Source organism: Oryx dammah, unplaced genomic scaffold (assembly GCF_014754425.2).
Source record: "Oryx dammah isolate SB20612 unplaced genomic scaffold, SCBI_Odam_1.1 HiC_scaffold_23, whole genome shotgun sequence".
Lineage (NCBI taxonomy): Eukaryota > Metazoa > Chordata > Mammalia > Artiodactyla > Bovidae > Oryx > Oryx dammah.
Genome location: NW_024070207.1, coordinates 7,880,179 through 7,904,863, shown reverse-complemented (window position 1 = coordinate 7,904,863; position 24,685 = coordinate 7,880,179). Strand labels below are relative to the sequence as shown.

At 44.2% G+C, this 24,685-nt stretch overlaps 2 protein-coding genes across 2 annotated transcripts in view; one reads left to right on the top strand and one right to left on the bottom strand.

Annotated features, from left to right (window-relative positions):
- SRPX2 (sushi repeat containing protein X-linked 2) overlaps positions 1-24,685 on the bottom strand; it is a 29,979-nt gene that overhangs the window by 2,202 nt on the left and 3,092 nt on the right. Inside the window, exons 3-9 of the mRNA XM_040266292.1 lie at positions 20,712-20,792; positions 9,166-9,357; positions 6,545-6,721; positions 6,152-6,278; positions 5,868-5,989; positions 4,410-4,589; positions 3,948-4,081 (exon numbers count right to left, since the gene is read on the bottom strand). Of these exons, the coding sequence (XP_040122226.1) occupies positions 3,948-4,081; positions 4,410-4,589; positions 5,868-5,989; positions 6,152-6,278; positions 6,545-6,721; positions 9,166-9,357; positions 20,712-20,792 (1,013 nt within the window). The remainder of the gene's footprint in view (positions 1-3,947; positions 4,082-4,409; positions 4,590-5,867; positions 5,990-6,151; positions 6,279-6,544; positions 6,722-9,165; positions 9,358-20,711; positions 20,793-24,685) is intronic.
- Positions 1,324-1,634, top strand: LOC120882315 (translation machinery-associated protein 7-like). The gene has a single exon (XM_040266293.1). It carries the CDS (start codon positions 1,324-1,326, stop codon positions 1,534-1,536), a length of 213 nt encoding a protein of 70 aa, XP_040122227.1. The 3' UTR covers positions 1,537-1,634.

The following is a 24,685-nucleotide window of genomic DNA, read 5'->3' as shown; positions in this document are numbered from 1 at the left end:
GTCCATGGGATTCTCCAGGCAAGAATACTGGAGTGGGTTGCCACGCCCTCCTCCAGGGGATCTTCCCAAACCAGGGATCGAACCCAGGTCTCTTATGTCTCCTGCATTGGCAGGTGGGTTCTTTACCACCAGTGCCTCCTGGGAAGCCCACTTACCCTTTATTCTAATGAAGTGTAGAGATTGGTTATATTATATGGGATAGAAAAGAGAAACGTAATTAACAAATTACAGTAACATCATCTCTCCTTGCTTAGTTTTGCATAGATTTTTAAATACATAAGTTATTTTTTTGGGGGGGGTTACCAATTGTTCATTTACTGATATTTTTTAAATCCTTGTCTTGCTTTTGCTCTAGTGCTACTTCTTCCTTCAGCCTACACCCCCTGTTCATTTTTAAAATTTAATTTATTTATTTTAATTGGAGGCTAATTATAATATTGTGGTGGTTTTTGCCGTACATTGACATGGTGAACCCTCCTCCCAGCTCCCTCCCCACCCCGTCCCTCTGGGTTGTCCCAGAGCACTGGCTTTGGGTGCCCTGCTTCATGCATCGAACTTGCACTGGTCATCTGTTTTACATATGGTAATATACATGTTCAATGCTATTCTCTCATATCGTCCCACCCTCACTTTCTCCCATATCATCTACAAGTCTCTCCTTTACACCTGTGTCTCTTTTGCTGTCTCACATATAGGGTCATCATTACCATCTTTCTAAATTCCATATATATGCATTAATATACCACATTGGTGGTTCTCTTTCTGACTCACTTCATTCTGTATAACAGGCTCCAGTTTCATCCACCTTGTTAGAATTGATTCAAATGCATTCTTTTTATAGCTGAGTAATATTCCATTGTGTATATGGACCAAAACTTCCTTATCCATTAATCTGCTGATGGACATCTAGGTTGCTTCCATGCCCTAGCTATTGTAAACAGTGCTGCAATGAACACTGGGGTACATGTATCTCTTTCAATTCTGGTTTCCTTGGTGTGTATGCCCAGCAGTGGGATTGCTGGGTCATAACGCAGTTCTATCTCCAGTTTTTAAAGGAATCTCCACACTGTTCTCCATAGTGGCTGTACTAGTTTGCATTCCCACCCACAGTGTAAGAGGGTTCCCTTTTCTCCACACCCTCTCCAGCACTTATTGTTAGCAGACTTTTTGATGGCAGCCATTCTGACCAGCGTGAGATGGTACCTCATTGTGGTTTTGATTTGCATTTCTCTGATAATGAGTGATGTTGAGCATCTTTCCATGTTCTTTTTAAAATTGAGTCCACTTCCAGTGGCAGAGTCTGGGGAAGGGGCAGCAGGCATCATGTCTGGCCACAAAGGTGGCAAGAAGAAGCCCCTGAAGCAGCCCAAGAAGCAAGCCAAGGAGATGGATGAGGAAGATAAGGCATTCAAGCAGAAGCCGAAGGAGGAGCAGAAGAAACTCAAGGAGCTAAAATCAAAGGCTGCAGGGAAAGGCCCCCTGGCCACTGGTGGAATTAAGAAATCTGGCAAAAAGTACGCTGTTCCTTGTGCCTGAGGTAATGATGACCCTTAGTTCCATTCCTGTTTAAACACCTGGATTCCCGGCCATAATATCTGTTGCCACCTATAGCTAGAATGAAGTGTTGTCTTGGAAACTACTGTACATTTAAGAATAAACTTTTGTGAAAAAAAAAAGTAAAATAAAATAAAATTGAGATACTAGTTGACACATTACTTTCAGGTGTACAGTATAATGATTTGATATTTGTCTAAATGATCATCGCAATAAGTCCAGTTAACATTCATCACCACACAGTCACAGCTTTTTTTCTTACAATGAGAACTTTTAAGATCTATTTTCTTAGCCATTTTCAAATATATTATATGGCTATAGTCACCATGCTGTACATCACAGCCCCAGGACTTACTTATTTTATAACTGGAAGCTACATAAGTTCTTTGTGTGTTAGTCTCTCAGTCGTGTCTGACTCTTTGTGACCCCATGGACTGTAGCCCACCAGACTCCTCTGTCCATGGGATTTCCCAGGAAAGAATACTGGATTGGGTTGCCATTTCCTTTTCCAGGGGGTCTTCTGGACCCAGAGATCAGACTCATCCTTCTTGCGTCTCCTGCATTGGTGGGCACATTCTTTTCCATTGTGCCAACTGAGAAGCCTGTGTGCTCCTTACCATTAGGCTTCACGGCCACAGCCTTCTCTGGGTCTCCAGAATTTCCCCCAAAATACTGTCAGTGCTCTTTCTGTGACCCGTTCTTGCCTTCCTCACACTAGGAAGTGCAGCCTGTAACCGTACCACAGTTTTTTGTCCTGCTTCGCCCATCAGGGGTGCCTCTTAGCCTGGTGCTCCACCCCTGTTGAATCTTTGGGTTACTCCTCTAGACCTGGCCTCAAAGTCACAGTCCCCCCTGGCTGTTTCCTTTTCTTGTTCCTGCTTTCTTTTCAAGCTGAGGTGTTGCTTTTGTCTGCCGATTTTGGATCCCTGGAGGAACGGGGTCCTTTCTGGTTTAGACCCATGGTCATTCTTTTGATATGGATGCTTTCATCATGGCCTTCTGAATGTTGACTTGGCAACCTGTAAGAACTCAACCTTTAGAAACCCCCTAAATAGCTTCTTCTTTTACCTGGGTATCCAGACCCTTTCAGCTTCTCAGAGTCTTGTCAGCGTACTTTGAATTCTCTTCAAGAACCTAGTCTATTCTTTATTTTTATTATTATATTATTTTTCTCCTTTTCAATTGAGGAGAAGGAGGTGACAGAGGATGAGATGGTTGGATGGCATCACTGACTCAATGGGCATGAGTTTGAGCAAACGCAGGGAGATAATGAAGAACAGGGAAGCCTGGTGTGCTGCAGTCCATGGGGTTGCAAAGAGCTGGACTCAACTTAGTCAATGAAAACAACAAAAACAGTTGATTTACAATATTATATAAGTTTCAGGTGTACAACATAGTGATAGAATAGTGATAGAACTTAGCCTATTCTTTTTGAAAGTCCCAGTAGTCAGAACTACTCCGTCCTTTCTGCTTCTCATTCCCCAACAGTAGCTTTAACTAGATATCTGGTAGAATGTTAAAAATCCTTATGCAATTCCCTCATTTTACTTTGCAATATCATGACATGTTTCCTTCTTGTCTGCTATTAGTAGTGGTTAAGAGAACAGATCCTTGAGTCAGATTGCCTGGGTTTAATTGCAGCTCAGCCATTTATTAGCTAGTGATTTGGGGCAAATCATTAATCTCTCTGTGCCTCAGTTTCTTTACCTGCAAAATGGGGATAGTAAGGGTACCTACTTTATAAGCATTGTTGGGAGAATTAAATGAATATGTATAAAGCACATACTTGTATACCTGGTCCTTACACAGCCCTCACTGTCTAAATGTTTGTTAGTGTTATTATTCCTTGAAGACTTAAACAAACTAATTCCCCACATTTACATTTGATCACAGGTCTTACAAGTCTTTCGGGAGTGCTTTGCCACACTGCCTTCTCAGCCTTCATCAAGCTTCCTGCAACACACCATGCCAATGACTTCACTATCTTTTCAGTAAAAACACAGTTGTTTTAAAACTGTCCTAAATTTGTCTACAGTAAAACTAATCAAATGTTGTCTACAATCTAAGGAAGTAGCGTCTGTGCTGTAGGAAGAACAAGTCTTTGAGTAAGACATAGTAAGAGATTAACAGAGTCGGGTTGTTGTTGTTGTTTGGTTGCTAAGTTGTCTGACTGTTTGTGAGCCTATGAACTGTAGCCTACCAGGCTCCCTCTGCCCATGGGATTCTCCAGGCAGGAATTTCCTCCTCCAGGGGATCTTCCCAACCCAGGGATCAAACCCACAGTTCCTGTACTGGTAGTTGGATTCTTTACCACTGAGCCACCAGGGAAACCCAGTGGAGTGGGATAGGGGAATGCAAAGGAGCTAAGCCCTGATTAGGGGAGTGGCTCTTACCTGTAGCATAGAGATTTGCATTTTATAATATCGGTTGGAGGGATCAGGGGCTGAGATGATGAGGAGTCGCCGTTTTTCATAGAACTGATCCAGAAGGCCAGCAGCCGAGTTGACATTGACATTAATCTTCATAGCTAGGGCAGAAGCACATGGCCAGTCAGAATATGGCCTGTCCCTTCATCCCAGAATGGATAACAACATCCTGAGGTTTTCAGGTTAAACTTTCTTGGTTGTTTCTCCCTTTCCTTGGGGGGAAATCCTAAAAGAACACTTGGAGATTTTAAATCCTTTTTCCTGGAGGTGGAATATGCTAGAGGGGAACATTGGCTCTGAAACATCACAGAATCCCCCATTCCCACATCAGACACATTGCTTTTGGTTCCTGAGCCATAGACATTGGGAGACCCCTCAAAGAAGCCCTGATCGTTATGTCCACTCTCCCCATTCCCTAGTTGCACTCACGAGCACAGATGGGTGGCGATCCTGACCACTGGCGGCTGGACTGGCAGACCCGGGAGGGGGTCCCTTGGCGCTCATACCCTCCATCACAGTGGTATTCGCAGGTGGCACCATAGTTGTCCCCCACTGAGGTGCAGGTGAGGTAGCCATGCAGTGGTGGTTTCAGAGTTGGGCAGCGTCTCACTGTCAGGGAGAAGTTCCAGTTAGGGGCTATGGTGATTCTTGTAGAGAACAATAGGCTAAGAGGGTGCCCATGCTGGGTTTTCTAGATCAGCAGACCCAGGATAATCAGAATGAATGAATTCTCTGTATTGCCAATGGCCAGGGCTAGAGGCAAAATTTTTGCTTTCTTATGGAGTTAAATCTGAAATGTAGACAAAAGTGTTCATAAAATGTGGAAGCATGGATAAGTATATACATAGTCATCAAAAGACTAGCAATCTGTAAAAAAAATTGCCATTTTTGTTTTCAGACTTTGGGGACACTCTGCATACAGATGACCACCTTATAAATTACTTTTAATATGAAATATCATTGGGGTTCCCTGGTGGCACAGAAGATAAAGAATCCACCTGCAATGCAGGAGACCCAGGTTCAATCCTTGGGTCGGAAAGTTTCTCTCCAGAAGGAAATGGAAATCTACTCCATTATTCTTGCCTGGAGAATTCCATGCAGAGGAGCCTGGTGGGCTACAGTCCATGGGGTAGCAAAGATTTGGACATGACTGAGCAACTAACACTTTAAAATATCCGTCAGTGGGAGGAGAAGCATTGAGCAAAGTATGATATATTCTTAGAAGTAGATTATTATACTGAGATTAAAAGACTTCTGAAAAAACTTTAAAGAACATGAGAAATTTACTTGTGTTATAATGAAAAATGAAAAGGGGTGACCTAAGATTGGATATGCAGTGTGATCTCAATTAGGTATTTTTTAAGTATGTGTGAATAAAAGACTGGAAGAAAAATACCAAAAGATTAACAACAGTTGCCTCTGGGTGACAGAGTAATAGTTCCCCCCCCCCTTTGTGTATTACTTTATTTCCCATATGTTCAACAATGAGCATGAATTGATTTTATGATGAAAAGAAAACAAAAAGCAAGAATCAGTAGCCAGTACCACCAATTTCAGCAGAGGAGAAAGACTGAGAATGAAGGCTGATTGGCTTTAATCATTGATTTGAAGGCTAAGAAAAGAAATGGATGCAGAGTATATCGGTGGGTTTCATGTAGATTTAGGAGAATGAGAAAGTCTTGTTGGGGGGCAGAGTTTCTGAAATGTGTGTACACATGTATACAGGTTTCCTGAATGACCTATTTCATGAACTTGAGTTTCCCCTCTCCCAATCTGCCTGAGGTGTCTGTTTCAGGCATAGTGAGGAGAGGGTTGTGATGAGCATCTAGAAGGTAAGGGAAGAGCAGAAATAATAAGCAATGCAGAAATGGAAAACTGCTTCCTGACCTTGTACTTTTACAATGAACTTGCAGCTGGCCCGGTTGTAGGCTCGGTCATAAGCAGTGTAACGAATCACGTGTTCTCCTTCTGGAAAGTGAGAGCCAGGCTCAGGGCCCCGAAGTATCAACCTACATGGGACAGGGTGAGAGAGCCACTGAGGAAAGTGGCTCTTAGCACTGGGGTTTGGGGCACACATCACTGTGCCATCAGTCTGTGTGGTTCAGTGTGGGCTACCTGAGTGCCTGGGAGAGAGAAGCTGGCGGGAGGCATAGGCGGCATCTGTGGCTCACCTGGTGATGGTGCCATCAGCAGAGTCTTTCACCAGGGGTGGGTCCCAGTATACTCGAGCAGTCAGTTTCTCCGGCTCTGCCATCTTCTCACGGGAGTGGGGACAACGGATCTTGGGGGGATCTATGTCTGCCAAGGTCAGAAATTAAGTGCTGACTCATGGATCCCTGCCTTCCCTGGAGGGAACCCATGAAACAATACCACACCACTGGGTAGGTAAAAGAGGCAGTTCAAGATGCTCAATGAAACTTGTGAGGCCTGACTCCAAGGGAAGCGATTGCTTAAGCCTGTGCCCAGGGTGCCACCTTTTGCAGCTAGTGGGAATGCCTTCTGCAGTGGACATAATGCCAGGCTGGCTCTTTGCAGCAGGACAACTGGGAGCGACCAGCATTTACCTACACATACAGGCTCTCCTCCGCTCCATCGCCCATCTTCCATGCAGATTCGGCTGCGGTCACCTTCCAAGTGGTAGCCACTGGAACAGCTGTAGTCACAGCGAGAGTCAAGAAGCACCCCATTTGTGCACGTGTAGGTGCCACTCGTGATGAATGGCAACGCGTGGCATCTCATCTCTAAGAGAGAATCAGGAGGCAAGCTCAGTGGCCTGTGGGGCTATGTGGAAGTAATACCTAGGCATCTAGCCCAGGGAAGACCATCTCAGAGACAGCAGAAAATACAGGGAAACCTATGCCCAACTGCTCTGACATTTTTGTGCCTGATTGCCTCTTTTTCCTAATTTTATTCTTATTTTTGATATTATGAAGTACAATAGTACTCTTGAGGGGCGGAGGTGGGGAGCTGGTCTCAAAGAAGTTACTCATCCAAGTCCATGGATTTGAGGAACGCACCTCAGTTTAGATCCCAGCTCCACCACTTAACTAGCTCTGTGACTTGAGCAACTTACATCTCTCTCCAAGCCTCAGGGTCTCCATCACGGAAATGTGTATACCATGAAGTAGGATTGTTGTGCCAAATATAGAGACAATGCATATAAATCTCTGGGCTTATTTGGGGCCTCAGCAGCTCATAGTTTTCCTCTCTTGTTCCACAAATGCTAGATGCCCTTGAACAAATTCAAGACTCCATTTTGAATATAATCTTGGTTCTTCCACACTCCTCAGCTGAGGCTCACTTACATGCCCACTGGTCCTCCGTGCTGGTGAGAGTACAAGTCAGGCCAATCCCAGTGGGGAGGGGCAGACAGCTTTGGAGGCATTTGCTTAAAGGCGAGTCCATGTGCTTTAGACATTACGTGTGCCAGAAGCGGCAACAGCTCCCATGAACTGATTGTAAGCTTGTGCCAAAGTCCAGTATGAAATACCCAACACCTGAAGGAAGTAGGCCAGCCATATGTTCCTTAGGTCGTCTAAGTTCTAACCCTCCCTAATTTCCATTATCGGAGCTTTGACTAAAGATTCTACTGACTGTGTTTGTTTTTGCTTCCTGGTCAAAGCAGACTTGAAAGTGATTGCCTTTTATGTTTTCCAGCCTCCTTTATATAAAGTGCTAAGCAACAATGACCTTCTTGAAATCAGGGCCAAGAAAAAAGGTCTGTCGTTCTGTTGATTTTATTTTCTTAGTATTATATGACAGTGAAAATGATAGATCCAAAGTGTTTGCCATGTGTCTCTTATGAGGAAGTACAAAGTGAGATTCAGTGTTTAAACAGGCACAGTGGTAAAGAATCTGCCTGGCAATGCAAGAGACTCAAGAGGCATAGGTTTGATCCCTGGGTTGGAAAGATCCCCTGGAGAAGGAAATGGAATCCCACTCCAGTATTCTTGCATGGGAAATTGCATGGACAGAGGAGCCTGGCGGACTATAGTTCATGGGGTCGCAGAGTCGGACACAACTGAGCACCTGAGCATGCATACAACAGAGACTTTTAACTGGTTTCATGCTAACTTGTCAATGTATTTTAATTTTGTAAGGTCAATTCAAATTCATTTTGGAAATGATGGCGTCTAGTCGTATAACAAATGACTTATAGTCACCTAGAGGGGAATGGTGGCTTCCTTTTTCTGGCTACCAAACTTCTCCTCTATTCCACAGCATCTTCTCCAAACAACCCCATTTATCTCTGAATGCTCAGCATTCTACATCCCCTGACACTCCATTCACATGCACACATTGCTAGTCTAGAATCAGCCTGGTAATTAATGGCTCTTGAAGTGGCCCTGAACACATGGGTGTTCTACAAATGGCATTCAGCAATGGATGTAGGGACAGGCAAAGCTTAGCTGCCAAAGTAGGGTAGGCTGTAGGGTTTCAGTAAGAGGTAGGGATTTGGGAGCTGAGGTGAACATGATGTGAAGTGTATGTATTAGCACCCCTGCATTCCAACCTTGGAGGTTCTTCTTGACTTTCAGAAGAAAATGAAGACCAGAAGATGTCTTTTAGCTTCACTGCCAAGGCCTAAGACCTGAGGCCAAGAAGTGCATTAGTTTACTACAAGTGGGAAAGAGTCGGAGACTGCACATGCTTGAGAGTTCCAGAGGAAGGTCGAAGTTGACATCCGGCCCCAGGTGGAAGCTTTCCATGCACTCCTGGGCCCTTTGAGACTGAGGGCTGGTTGCTGCTTGCGTGCGTCTGTGCTCAGTCACTAAGTCATGCCAGATTCTTTGCGACTCCACAGACTGTAGCCTGCCAGGCTCCTCTGTCCATGGGATTCTTCAGGTGAGAGTACTGGAGTGGGGTGCCATTCCTTCTCCAAGGGTTCTTCCAAACTGAGGGATTGAACCCAAGCGTCTGGCATTGGCAGGCAGGTTCTTTATTACTGAGCCACTGGGGAAGCCTTGTTGCAACTTAAAATGCCCCTATTGTTTGATCCATAGCCACAGGGAGAGAACATGAGCTGGAATGTTAGGATGGGGAAAGGACCTGTTGGGATCCTGTGAAAATTTTTGATTTGTACTTGACAGAGGGCATAGTAATACCTCCAGGCATGTACCCTGGCTGGCTGGCTGGCTGGCCTCTCTCACATGCAGATGTCGGCCTATACATGCACACCACTTACGCCTGCAGTAGGCAGTTCCAGACCAACGGCGGCTTGGCAGGCATTGCACGGATCTCCGTCCAATCAGTCGAAAGCCCCGGTCACAGGAAAGCTCACAGCGAGTGCCCAGGCTGCTGTGATAATTTCCTCCTCTTGGTGAGTAGCATGTGGCTTCTCCATCCTGGATATTTAATGTATAACACCATCGGGGGACTGTAGCAATAGAAGAAAAGTAAGTTAGAAGTACAGTAAGCTAGAAGTACAGTAATTAAGACAGTGCAGTATTGGTGGAAGGACAGACACATATATTGATGGAACAGAACAGAGAGCCCAGAAACACATTCACACAAATATGGCAAAATTATTTTTAACAAAGGTACAAAAACAATTTAATGGAGGACAAATAGTCTTTTGAACAAATGATGCTGGAGCAGCTGAACTTCCATAGGCAAAAATAAAGAGGAAAAGCAAAGCAAAGAACTTCAACTTAAATGTCTCAGGTGCATGTATGGGTGCTCAGTCTCTAAGTCGTGTCCTACTCTGGGTGACCCCATGGACTGTAGCCCACCAGGCTCCTCTGTCCATGGGATTTTCCAGGCAAGAGTCCTGGGGTGGGCTGCCATTGCCCCCTGCAGGGGATCTTCCCGACCCAGTGTCTCCTGCATTGGCAGGTGGGTTCTTTACCACTGAGCCACCTGGGAAGCCTGTTCTCATACCTTAAACAAAAGGTAACTCAAGATGGATCATGAACTTTAATGAAAAAAGTAAAATTATAGAACTTTCAGAAAAAAATCGAAAAGTCTTTAGGATTTAGGACTAGGCAAAGGGCAGGTGTGGAGAAGGCAATGGCACCCCACTCCAGTGCTCTTGCCTGGAAAATCCCATGGACGGAGGAGCCTGGTGGGCTGCCGTCCATGAGGTCGCTGAGGGTCAGACATGACTGAGCGACGTCACCTTCACTTTTCACTTTCCTGCATTGGAGAAGGAAATGGCAACCCACTCCAGTGTTCTTGCCTGGAGAACCCCAGGGACGGGGGAGCCTGGTGGGCTGCCGTCTATGGGGTCGCACAGAGTCGGATACGACTGAAGCGACTTAGCAGCAGCAGCAAAGGGCAGGTGGCACTACTAGTAAAGAACCCACCTGCTAATTGAGAGGGTAACAGGCAGGAAGGCCAGGGGTCTCCAAACAGAGGAAATAGGCTGCAAGTTTAAAAGACACCTGGTTCCACCTGAACGTAACTTTTCTCAAACCTTGAACTAACCAATGCATTTTTCTTATAGAGATGTTTTTCTTAAGCTATGTTAATGAAATGATGTATTTGCTTTGGAATTTACCTTTCTTCAAAATGGTTCCACCAAAGACTAACTTTTTTCTTTTCTCAAACCTTGGACTGATAATAGCTGAACAAACCAGTGTTGATATCAATTGTTTTATGGCTGGGGGAATGATACAACTTGTGCCATCCCATCTCAAAAACATATATTGTGGGAGAGGGTACTGGTGAAACTCCCTCAGCCTTGAGGTGTCTCTATCTCATTAATAGCTTTCTAACAGACATAAAACATCTGGCTAAAGACTAGCAAGGGGGCACTCTTTCTGCCCCCTTCTGATGTCTATGTCAGAAGCTTTGTCTATCTCTTTTATATAAAACTTTGTCACACAAAAGCTCTGAGCGATCAAGCCTCGTCACTGGCCCCAGATTGAATTTCTCTTCTCCAGAGGCCAAGAATCCTGGCATTTTTCACAGCTCAGCAACAATCTTTCACAATACAGGAGACATAAGAGACACAGCTTTGATCACTGGGTCAGGAAGATCCCCTGGAGAAGGGCATAGCAACCCATTCCAGTATTCTTGCCTAGAGAATCCTACAGACAGAGGAGCCTGGCAGGCTACAATCCATAGGACCACAAAGAGTCAGACATGATTGAAGCAACTTAGCATGCACACACAAGGGGTCTTAGACATGATACCAAAAGCACAATTCATAAAATTTAAAAAAATCAAGAAATTGTACCTTGTCAAAATTAAAAACTTTTGTTCTGTGAGAAGCACTGGTGATAAACAAAAGACAAACCACAAACTGGGGCTAAAAATTTGCAAACCATATATAAGACAAAGGACTAGTATCTAGAATATTTAAAAAACTTGGAAAATTCAATAATAAAAATATCAAACAATCCAGTCAGAGCATGAGCAAAAGATGTGAAAGGACATGTCACTGAAGAGGATATAGTGATAGCAAATAAGTACATGAAAATATGTTTAGCATCACTAGTCATTAGAGAAATGCAAATTAAGACTACAAAAAGATATCATTATATACCCATTAGGATGACTAAACCTAAAAAATCTCTGGTAATACTAAGTGTTGATGAAGATGGGGGAAAACTAGAACTTTCATACATTGCTGAGATGAAGCAACTTCAGGAAATTATTTGGTAATTTCTTAAAGATTAAATATACAGTTGCCAGGTGACTCCACAATCCCACTTTAGTATATACCCAAGCGAAAAAGCAAGAGAGTTCCAGAAAAACATCTATTTCTGCTTTATTGACCATGCCAAAGCCTTTGACTGTGTGGATCACAATCAACTGTGGAAAATTCTGAAAGAGATGGGACTACCAGACCACCTGACCTGCCTCTTGAGAAATCTGTAAAAAGGTCAGGAAGCAACAGTTAGAACTGGACATGGAACAACAGACTCGTTCCAAATAGGAAAAGGAGTACGTCAAGGCTGTATATTGTCACCCTGCTTATTTAAGTTACATGCAGAGTACATCATGAGAAATGCTGGGCTGGAAGAAGCACAAGCTGGAATAAAGATTGCAGGGAGAAATATCAATAACCTCAGATATGCAGATGATACCACCTTTATGGCAAAAAGTGAAGAGGAACTAAAAATCCTCTTGAGGAAAGTGAAAGAGGAGAGTGAAAAGTTGGCTTAAAGCTCAACATTCAGAATACTAACATCATGGCATCTGGTCCCATCACCTCATGGCAAATAGATGGGGAAACAGTGGAAACAGTGTCAGACTTTATTTTTTTGGGCTCCAAAACCACTGCAGATGGTGACTGCAGCCATGAAATTAAAAGCTGCTTACTCCTTGGAAGGAAATTTATGAGCAAGCTAGACAGCATATTAAAAAGCAGAGACATTACCTTGTCAACAAAGGTCTGTCTAGTCATGGCTATGGTTTTTCCAGTGGTCATGTATGGATGTGAGAGTTGGACTATAAAGAAAGCTGAGCACTGAGGAATTGATGCTTTTGACCTGTGGTGTTGGAGAAGACTCCTGAGAGTCCCTTGGACTGTAAGGAGATCCAACTAGTCCATCCTCAAGGAAATCAGTCCTGAATATTCATTGAAAGGACTGATGTTGAAGCTGAAACTCCAATACTTTGGCCACCTGATGTGAAGAACTGACTCATTTGAAAAGACTCTGATGCTGGGAAGGATTGGAAGTGGGAGGAGAAGGGGATGACAGAGGATGAGATGGCTGGATGGCATCACTGACTCAATGGACATGAGTCTGTGTAAACTCCAGGAGTTGGTGATGGACAGGGAGGCCTGGCACACTGCACTCCATGGGGTCGCCAAGAGTCAGACATGACTGAGTGACTGAACTGACTGAACTGAAAGTGAAATAAAAATCCATGTTCATACAGAATCCTGTACACAAATGTTTAAAATATCTCTATTCATAATTGTCAAATCTTGGAAACAGCTCAAATATCCTTCCAAATGTGAACGTTTGAACTAGGCATGGTTTATCCATACATAAGAAGGCAGTGCTGATACATCCAACAAGTTGGACAAATCTCCAGTGCAGTTTGTGAAATGAAAGAAGTCAGAATCAAAAGACTGCAGACTATGATTCCATGCATGTGACATTTTGGATAAGGCAGAAATATTGGGAAAGATCAGGGGTTGCCAGAGATGAGCGATAGAGGTGGGGATACCCTCAAGGGGCAGCCCTTGGCAAAGTTTTGGTACTGTGGCGTTGGTGACCTGACTCTATGCATTTGTCAAAATTCATAGAACTATACACCAAAAAAGTGAATTTTATAGGATGTACACTTTTAATAATTGTTTAAAAATAACACAAAGATGTAAGCTAGAGAGAGGGAGGGACTGCATATCAAAGTAGGCTGTTTAGGAAGGAAAGTCTAATCCCAGTACAATACTGAGCACAAAAGGTAATAGGGTCATTAGATCATAAAAGCATCATAAAAACACCTCATTGGCTACACAAATAATGACTCTTCAGTAGGTTAAGATTTGGAAGGGGAACATATAAACAAGCCGAGGGCCACCTGCCCAAGGATGGGTGCATGGCATGACAGAGCTTTCTTAGCCTGGGGTTGGGAAAGCTAAAGCCCCATATGAGCTCATTTGGTTCCGAAATCCTAAGAGAAAAAAAAAGGGGGGCTTTGAAAAAAGGTCACGAGGAACCAAAGGAACAAAAAAAGTTAGAGCCTCTGTTTGAGGGCAGCTGGAGAATGAAAACAGATGACAGTGAGAAAACTAGCCTTTAAGCCACAACAGGCTGTAGCTTCCAGGGCTCTTTTTGAGCCTGTGGCTGTGACACACAGCTGCCATCTGGAGAAACCATCTCCAAATGACAAAAAGTCTCTTAAGCACTACAGTTGCAGGGCTGTTGATTATATGGTCACAACACATATGATTAAGACTTTACATTTGAGGCTGGGACCTCAACAATCACTCCTGTTCTATTTTTCACCCATATTGGGTCAAGAAAAATACACATAAAATTGGAATGTGTAGAATAAGCAAGCATAGTAAAGGGAAATATAAACCTCAGGGTAAATGCTGAGACGGTAATACATGGAGAAGGCAATGGCACCCCACTCCAGTCCTCTTGCCTGGAAAAGCCCATGGACAGAGGAGCCTGGCGGGCTGCAGTCCATGGGGTCGCTAGGAGTCAGACATGACTGAGCGACTTCACTTTCACTTTTCACTTTCATGAATTAGAGAAAGAAATGGCAACCCACTCCAGTATTCTTGCCTGGAGAATCCCAGGGATGGGGGAGCCTGGTGGGTTGCCGTCTATGAGGTCGCACAGAGTCAGGCACGACTGAAGTGATTTAGCAGCAGCAGCAGCAGCAGCAGCAGCAGCAGCAGCTTTTATAAATAAGCTCAGATTTGCTGGCTGAAGGAATACTGGCATAAAGAGAACATGTTAGATTTATGGTTTACCAGAGGCAGGGGAAGGGGGGAAAGGGGTTGTATGAAGGTGGTCAAAAGTACAAACTCTTAGTTATAAGATAAATAAGTATTAGGGATGTAATGTACAACATGATGAATATAATCGACACTGCTGTGTGTCATATATGAAGGTTGTTAAGAGAGTAAATCCTAAGACTTTTCATTACAAGGAAAACATTTTTTCCTATTTCTTTAATGATATATTTATATGAGATGATGGATGCTCACTAAACTTGTGCTGTATGCCTTAAACTTATACAGTATGTCAATTATATTTTAATAAGACTGGAAGACAAAAATAAAGAAGTATGACAGTTTCCCAAAAGAAAAAAATGAACAGGTTGGAAGGCTGGAAAGAGCAAATTTACTACCCCAATTTTCATTTTCCCCAAATTTATCGAGGTATAATTGACACACAAATTGTAAATAGTTAAGATGAACAATGGGCTTCCCAGGTGGCTCAGTGGTAAAGAATCTGCCTGCAAATACAGGAGAGTCAGGTTTGATTCCTGGGTCAGGAAGATCCCCTGGAGAAGGAAATGGCAACCCGCTCCAGTATTCTTGCCTGCAGAAACCCATGGACAGAGGGGCCTGGCGGGCCACAGTCCGTGGGGTTGCAAAGAGCTGCACACAACTGAGCATGCATCCACCAAGGTGAAGAATAGGATGTTTTAAAACATGTATACATTGTTAAATGATGACTTCAATGTTAAATGATTACTTCAATGATTACTTCAAATGTGTTCATAAACACATCCATCACCTCACATAGATACCATTTTTTTTTTGGTAGTGAGAACACTTAAGATATGCTCTGTTAGTAAATTTCAATTATGCTGCTTGGTGAGACTGATAGCACTGATAGCAAAATGTTTTAGAATTAAACACAGGCTTATGAGCAGTTAGGATGAGAAACGTGATCTCCAAGTGACCTTGAGCACAAATAATTCAAGGCTAACCTCATTTTCTTTTTGGGTGTGGTCACCAGACTGGTAGAACAGGGGAAACGGTGGGTACATTATGTGGAAGTAAGTGAGGCGTGTGACAATGTCCTTCATGACGTTAATGTGGATGCGATGAGCACAGGAGAGGTGACAGCACAGTCACGGAGATTCAAACTGGCTGAACAAATAAACCCAGAGAATGCTGACGGGAAACTGAAACGAAGAATGTGGTAGGAAACGTGTTAGTTGCTATGGAGGAGCTACAGTGTGCTCGGCACGATGCTTCATAACTTCATTTTCCCGTCCATCATCTCACATAGTTCTCCCAACAGCCCTGAAAATGTGCGTGGGTGTTTATCACTATTTTACAGATGAGGACGTAACTTGCCCCAAACCAATTAAGGGGCAGAGGTGGATGTGAAGCCAAGATTTGTCTGGCTCTAAAACCCATTTTTTTTCTAACCACAGTACCTGTCATTGCAGCATGTGAAGCTCTGCTCTTTTGAAGTATACATTTACATTTTTGAATATGTAATATAACCACGTGGTTCAAAATCCCCAAAGTATAAAAAGTGATACAGTTAAATTCTCTCTTCCACCCCTGCTCCCCCACCTATCCCTACTTAGTCCCCCCATCGGGAACTACTGTTAATAGTTTCTTTACACATATAAAGTGAGTCTTCTTTTCTCTTCCTCTTTACCACATAGAGTACGTCCACTGTTCCCACCAGCGTTTTTTAAAATAAACTTAATAATGTGTTTCAGAGGTCTTGTCAACAACTGGAGAGCAAGCATGAAAAGTATTTAAATTAAATAATATTTATAAAATGCATTACACAGTGACTGGCACATAATATATGTCTGTCCATGGTCAAAACTGCTGGAAGGTAGTAGAGCTGGGATCCGAATTCAGGCGTGTGGCCTCTGCAATATCTCTTTCTAGAGATTATAAAGAGAACAGTGTGCTGACAACATGATTGAAAGCGCCTTCTTCGTGACTATCATCAGATGACACCGGCAGCTGCCAGCCTGCCCGGTGATGTAGCAATCCAGGAGCAAGTGGTAGCCCAGAGCATCGGGACACACCTCAGAGAAGTGTTTCTGACTCCAAGCTAGGAGTCAGTTTAACAGAAGGAAAGGAAGCTCAAGATTAGTCAAAATGGTACCAAAGTATGTGGGCAGTTTGCTCTAAAATAATGATGTGCTTTTTATTGGTTAACTTTTATGTTTTTTAAACATCTTAAAAAAAAAAAAAACCCACAATGGGCTACATTTCCGATGAAAGAGATAGAATGAGCATGGCTTTGAAGTCAGACATTCCTGCACTTGAATTCCTGCCCTGCCACTCCTGACCTCTGTGATGCTCTCAATGGAACTTCCCAATGGCGCCCCGCTCCAGTCCTCTCTCCTGGCAAGTCCCTCGGACGGAGGGCCTGGTGGGCTTCAGTCCATGGGTCGCTAAGAGTTGGACATGACTGAGCGACTTCACCTGCACTTTTCACTTTCATGCATTGGAGAAGGCAATGGACCCCCGATCCAGTCCTCTCGCCTGGCAAGTCCCATGGACGGAGGAGCCTGGTGGGCTGCCGTCCGTGGGGTCGCTGAGGGTCGGACACGACTGAGCGACTTCACCTGCACTTTTCACTTTCCTGCATTGGAGAAGGAAATGGCAACCCACTCCAGTGTTCTTGCCTGGAGAATCCCAGGGAGGGGGGAGCCTGGTGGGCTGCTGTCTATGGGATCGCACAGAGTCAGACACGACTGAAGCGACTTCGCAGCAGCAGCAGCAGAGCTGTTTCCTGATCTGTAAAGGAGGACTAATCAACCAGTTTCATAGGACTGTTTTGAGAGTCAAATGAAGATGCATGTGTAAACATATCTAGCCCTGGGAATGGGAATGATATTCCCTGCGTCGCTGTCTGAGTTTGAACCAGTGGTTCATCCCATTTCAAGGAACAACACAGGGCTGCCATGTGGACGTGCCTGCCCCAAGTTACAGAAAGTCTTTTAAGCACCACAGTGGCAGAGCTGTTGATTATGAGATCACAAGACCTTACAAGGAATGCTGGAACTTCAGGTTGTACCTTCCTGGCAGCCCCTCCCCCCTCAACATAGAGACGAAGATGGCAATGGCACCCCACTCCAGTACTCTTGCCTGAAAAATCCCATGGATGGAGGAGCCTGGAAGGCTGCAATCCATAACCTTACCAAATTAGTTTTGTCCTGAGACTAAGTCCCAAAGATAGCCATGAGACACCTTATCCCCAAGACCGAAGACCACCCTGTGGCTTATATTTTTCTAAATGGCTTTATACACATTTAAAAATAACCAATGAGGCAGATTAATATTAATCACAGGGCTGTTGGACCCCTTGAAAGTACCTTCTGCATCTGTTGCTTTTTCCTATCTATGTCTCCCATTTATGGTCTACTACAATCTGGCATTTGCTCCCAGAATTCCAACCAGCCAGTACACATTTCTTGAGCATCTACTTTTGACATAGTTCTATGGGAGTGTCATATGTGGCACCTTCTGTTAAACAGATAACTATTTGGTTGAGGGTAATAAAAAGTAAACCAAAGAGGCAGTATATAACGAATGCCAAATGAGTGATCCAGATAATAAAAATTTATATCAGAAGACTTATATGGTAGGTACTCAATAACTAGTCACTGAATTAATGAATAAAAGAATGAATAAATGAGGGAAAGCTCAGTGTGGACTAAAGCTGTCAGGAAACAGAGTAGAGCTCTATTAATCTGGCTACTCATAGATTTCATGTGAGGAGAAGGGATAATGTGCTGTCAGACTATCTAGACTGAGACCAAATTCTATTAGAAATGATCACAGTGGGTCAGTAGGTTTGGGGAAGGGAGAAACATGAGTCAGAAAATGCATTTAGGAGGCAGTTGTCATTAACCATATGTAAAGTAATAAAAGTTTTAATCACTTAGATTAATAAAGAAATGACAATTCTTGGTGAATGATTGGTGAGAGGTGATGAAGAAAGGGGGGCTATTAAAGGTGACGGGGGCTGTTAAAGGTCACATTAAGGTATTTTGAAGAGAATGATGGTACCATTATCAAAAGTGTGAAGCCAGATATCAAACCTTTTTCAGGGAAGATGAAAGAATTTAGTTTTGAATATCTCCAAATGGAAGTGTCTAGCAGCAATTAGAGGTGTAGTCTGGGAGCTCAGGAGACAGATCATGATCATTTGAAGTTCGATCAATGCCTCACTCTTCCTCCTGTCACTACTAGAGAGTCCATCTCCTTTCTTGGCCTCAGCCATGATCATAATAGTGAAATGTCATGGAGTCCAAGGATGGGGGTGGGGTGAGAAGAGATAGATGTGTTCACTGTTGCTGAGAGATGTGGAGTCTGAGCTCAAAAAGGGGCCATATGACTTGGGCTTTGGGAGAGGATTGTCATTGACCTTTAAGGGCTGTTGTCTCAGCATGGAGATCTGTGGGTGAGAAGGCAAGAGACTGTAGGGAGTTTGGGGGTTGGCAGGTGCTGAGACAGAGAGGCAGTGGGTCTAGACCATTTGGCAGAGTGAGAAGATACGTAGAAAGAAGGTAGCTAGAAAGGAGCAGAGAGGAACTCCAACCTCTCATCATTTTTCTATTGAAACTGTTTTCTCAAACGTTACCATTTACCTTCTTCTTGCCAAATATATTGTTTGTAATACCCTCAATTTGTTTCTTTCCAATATTTGACACAGACCTTCTATTCCTTCCCCTCCCTTAAAATTCTCTTCTCCTGTGGCTTTTGTAATATGTTAGATGCTACCCTAATCTCCTCCTACATGGATGACCACGAACGATCTCTTTTTCCCTTGTTGGTTCCTCTTCTCCTGCTCACATATGCAGATGACCTCTAAGGCTCTGACTTTGGCCGCCTGCTCCCTCAGATAGCTCATCCATCTAAGTTAATGACTCTGACCCACGAAGCTCCGTCTTTCTTCTCCCCACTGCCTATAGGGCACAAACCACTTTTCTTTTCTAACCTTGTCTCTCTGAGAAGGGTCTTACAGTTCTCCCAGGTGCCAGACTGGATGCTTTCAGAGAGTCCTTTGCTTCTTAACCTCTTGGTACATCAAATCTGTACTAGGTCGTATCATCTCTTTCTTTACAACATCTCTGGGGCTCATCCTTGCTCTTCAATTCCTTTCCACTAGCATCAATCATCTCTAACCAACATCACTGTTACTGATTCCTGGAGAATCTCCCTGACCCAGGCTCTATCCCTCCTGAACTCCTACTTTCTGCCCACAATAATGAGGTTGATATTCTGAAATTACTATTTACCATGCCACTTCCCTATGCAAAAACATATGACGACTCCCTATAACTCTTATCACAACAGCCAAACTCCTCAACATGGCTTGCAAAGCACAGAAACTAAGAATCTTAGAAATGTAAAGGATAGTAGAAATCATGTGGTCTAACTTTCCTTCTAAAGCAGGAACCGCTATTCAGCCTTTCTTTAGAAGGGTCTCTAGATCATGGCGGGCTTCCCAGCTGACTCAGCAGTAAAGAAAATCTGCCTGCCAATGCAGGAGACATGGGTTCAATCCCTGGGTCAGGAAGATCCCCTGGAGAAGGAAATGGTAACACACTTCAGTATTCTTGCCTGAAGAATTACATGAAAAGAGGAACCTGGAGGGCTACAGTTCATGGGGGTCACAAAATAGTCTGACATGACTTAGTGTCTAAACTACCACCACCTAGATTGTGGAGCCTTTCCTAATTTGGTCTCACTGTTTATATTCAACTTTACCTCCTCCAACTCCCTACATATCCCATCTCCTCCAGTCAGACTAGATTCTTCCCAGTGCCTTTCTCTTACACATTTGTTCTTCTCTCTCTACCTGTGGCCATCTGCTTTGCTGAATGCCCCTCTGTCTCTGTTCTGCTTCTCGAAATCTATCCATCATTCAAGGCTTAGTCTAAATATCATCTTTCATGACCCCTTCCCTGACTTCTTTTCCTTAATTCCTATTGTGTTTACTGCTAGCACAGAGTTTCATGCTTCCTTGCCCTACACCTGCTAATTTTATTGCCCCCTCACTCATATCCCCTAGGAGAATGTAAGCTTCTTGAGGGGGACAAAACTTTACCTTTGTAGCACCCAAGGCTTTCCTTACACAGAATTAGGCATACAGTAGGTTCTCAGTCCACACTTAGTGATAGATGGGCAAACTTAATGCTAGAGAGGTTGGATCATGCAGCAAGTCAGTAACAAGATTCATGGCTGGAAACCACAGCCCTTGATTCCCTGAACTGCAGCTTTGATACAAATGAGCCAAGCTGGGTGAGGATGCATCAGACAGGGCCTAGGCATTAGGATGGAAAAGGCCTTTCCTAAGCCTGAGAAGCAGTGAGGATTACCTTGGTAGTCTAGGATGGGAGTCTGTGGGACCTCTTCAGCATAGACTTCATTGTAGCTTTCATCTGGGTGGTAGCCTGAGCCTAGAATGAAGAAAATACCAAGATAACATATTGATCTCTGATGCAAGTCCTTTCTAACCTTTTCTGCTTTCCAGCTTGGTCCCTTTCTGAGGACATGACACTCCATGGGTGGAGAGTGAGGTGGCTATTTAGTGGGAAAAAGCCTATGCTGTGAAGCAGCCCAACTAATGTGGGCAAACCCCCACACCTCAGGTACATAGAGGGTGAGCTCATAATGGGGGAAGGGTGGGCAGCTTACTGGGGTTCCCTGGTGGCTCAAGCGGTAAAGAATCTGCTTGCAGTGCAGAAGACCCGGGTTTGATCCCTGGATTGGGAAGATCCATTGGAGAAGGGAATGGCAACCCACTCCAGTATTCTTGTCTGGAGAATCCCATGGATGGAGGAGCCTGGTGGGCTATAGTCCAGGGGGTCAGGTGGCTACTGGTAGCACTAGAAGACTCCATTAAAAAAAAGAGTCAAACTTCTTGACCATCCACCCATTCTGCCCATTTGGACTAGAAATGATCCATTTCCCTGATGCAACACAGGAGTCTTGATGAGATACTGATGACTGAGTTCTGAGGATGGACTGTTGTCCCAGATAGGAGGCAAAAAAATAGAACCTGAGCAAAGGTCTTTCCACTAATGATGGGCCTTCTTACAGTCATCAGAGGCAAACAATTCCTCAAGCTCCCACCAGCCCACAGGGCACCAGCCTTTTGCTATACAGTCCATGGGGTTGCAAAGAGTTGGACACGACTGAGCAAATTTCACTTTTTTTTTTTAATTTTTATCAACTGTGTATTAAGGATAATTCTATGCAGGAAGCTTTTTTAAAAAAACACATAGAGCCTTATGGTGATAGGAAATCTTACAATTTCAATTTGAATTGATTGCCAGGGCTAGGGGTGGCATGCCAGGGCAAAGAGGGAGGGCTTAAGAGGCAAGGGGGTAGGAGTTTCACTGCCTGGGCAGTTTGCCCTGGTTTGCAGAAATATTCAGTCACTCTAAGCAGCAGGAGCCTTAGTAGGGAGCTGCTGAACTACAGAACATTCTGAGTCCACCCCCGTTCTGTTAAGTGGTCCAGTCCCTGTGGAGGCCAGTCTGCGGCTGTCTGGGAGACTAAACAGTGTGTTCCACCAGACAGCAGGAAATGGGTCATGCATACTAATTGGAATACAACTTGGTCCTTTCTGGAGGGAAGTTTCCGGAAGCTCTCTTTCCAGCCTCACTGTTGTGCCTAAAGCACACACATTAATAGAGCAGCCAGCCGTGCTGGAGTCAGAGACAATTCTTCATTTCCAGGAGAGGCTGTGCTTCTGGGACAAGGCTGGGTTTTAGCGCCGGAGCCCTTTGGCCTATGTAAACATCCTGACCACAAGCTTACCCTGTCTCCTCTCTGGGCAGGGACACGGGGCCCCCTGCACTAATGGGTGGAGCAGAGGGTAGATGATGAGGCTCCTCCATTCCCCATGGGCCCAGACTGGGGGTGAGGGGTGGGTGTTGGGAAACTAGTCCAACTTGAACAAGGGAATGAATCCAATTGAAAGTTTGTCTTATGAAATCATAGCCTCATTGGTTTGCCCTCATTCCAGAGGAAAGAGTTCATCTTTTCTCCTTCCCTTTATTTTTTTCTGGTTTCCCTTTTCAGTTCTCTCCTGGCTTTCCTTTATTTTTCCTTAGGCCTCCTCTCCCTTGCTCCCTCTTTTCCCACCTGAGTGGTTTCTTTGTGGTGGAGGGAGGTGGCGGGGTGGACAGAATTCTTGTCAGCTGTTTCAGTTTAGTATCAAAGCCTTACAATGCCTATCAACAGGAGGCCAGATGTGTGTGATTTTCTAAAGGATTTGGTTCCCATACTCTTGTTCCAGAGCTTGCTTGTGAACAAATTCCCAGCATGGGAGCAAGCCTCTGTTTACCAAAAGAGCAGACAGGAGTGTCCAAGGCCTATGGCTGGATAACGACCACCACAATAACAACAGTGACTCTTAACGTCACTCAGCACCTACTCTGGGTTTAGCCCATTCCATGTGTCATCTCATTAGATCACCCTGACATCTCAGTGAGGTAGACACCCTTATTGCTTTCAAATACAGATGAGGTAACAGGCTCAGAGGAGTTCAGGAACTAGCTTGAGGTTTCCCAGCTAGTAAGGAGCAGAGTGGGCATTCCAGCCCACAGTGGTTTGATCCCCTTGATGCCAAACTCAGACACTCCACTAAAGATGGTTGTAGGGGAAAGCTTCGGACAACATCCAACAGAAATAAAAATCCAAAATCTTTATTGCAATTCAACTTTTTAAACTCTGTGTGTGTGGGATCGAAGGCCACCCAACATTTCATATCATTCCAGAATTACAAGGCATGTGGAAAAGCTGAGGTGAAGACTCAGTCAGATAATTACAGTCTTCACCAGGGCACAAAGTCTGCTTTGTGACAGGAATAAGTTAGGGCCACTTTACCACTTTAAGCCTTTCCATTGCTCATCTTTGCCTGTCTTTGGATAATTTTGGGAAAATATAAAGATACTGAGATGTGATATATGAAACTAGAGGACCCCTCTCCCCACCTTGTTCTGTCTGTCTGTCCCTCTTCAGCCCTGGTGGGGAGAAGCTTTGGCATCACTCCTTGGTCCCTTTAGGCTGATTGGTGGTTACCGTGAGTTCTGTTACTGGGTTCCTCCAACATCCATGGAACAGACCCTCTAAAGCACCACACTTTACAAAGGTGTGGTTGGAAATGTAACTGATAGTTGATGACTATTTTAAGATCCACACTAATGCTTGGATTATGATCAGAAATGCTGTGTGACTTCCTGAACTGCACAGATATGCCAATACACACTTTTAACCCACTGCTGGCTTGATTTATATTTTTAACCCTTCCTATACCCTGATGATTATTCCTGGATCCTATTTCTGATTAGCCCAGAATCCATACATGGCTGCTTTCCTTGTGCTACTCCCACTGGAGGACAAGGTTATAGCCATGAACAAAACAGTCCTGAATGCATACAGTTGTCACTAAATATCTGCTGAGTGAAGAAATGAACACATGAACAGAGCAAACTCAGACAGTTGAGCTAGTGATGTAGGGAAAGATTATTGGGAAATCCTCAAGTATCTCTCATCACATAGCCTTCTAAGAAAAGAAAAGGACAGAATGAACAGGTTGGCAGGACTGTCAGGACTTCACTAGTCGGGGCTCCAAGAAGGAGTGATGAGCATGGTGACTCTTGTAGGAAGTGGGGAGTGGCCACCTTTGCAAATGGCCTTTTGAGACTTTCAAATGAACCCAAGTCTTAAAAAACTGCATTGTCTTCAAGACTCCAAAAGCTCAGGCTTCCACCCTGGGGAAGGTAAAGGCCTCAGTGTGCTCTGGGGTTTCTTATAGTGATTCGGAATCAGGTTCACTCATGTAGCCTACGGTCATGGTTTTTGGCTGGATTTTGGCCTCATGTACTTTTGAAGTTAGGGAGAGTTTGGGGAGGATAGCTGCATATATATTCTGGAGACCTGGGCTCCTTTAACCCCAAACAGTGTGTGCTCTGCCAAGGGCTTGATTGGAACATCTTCATCTCAGTATCAGCCCTCATGCTTCACCCCCTACAAAGCCAAGTTAAGCCAAACAGGGGAAGAAGTTCGCATATTTGTTTGAAAACTTGATGCAGCTGTTCCAAACAGAGCTTCTGCCAGAGGCTTCCAGCAGGAGCTAAGGGTATGTGGAAAATTTTAGCTACGATGACTGCAGCTGTGATGGAAGCAGTTTGTTATTTACTCATCTCTGGATGTTTTTCTAACTCCATTAGTTGGGCTGTCTCCTTCCCCTGTTCCCCCCAGCCCCCATGAAGGCAGACAGTGCTGGCCACAGAATATTATTGGCACTTGGAATGCCAGCTGGGGCCCATCAAAAACTCCT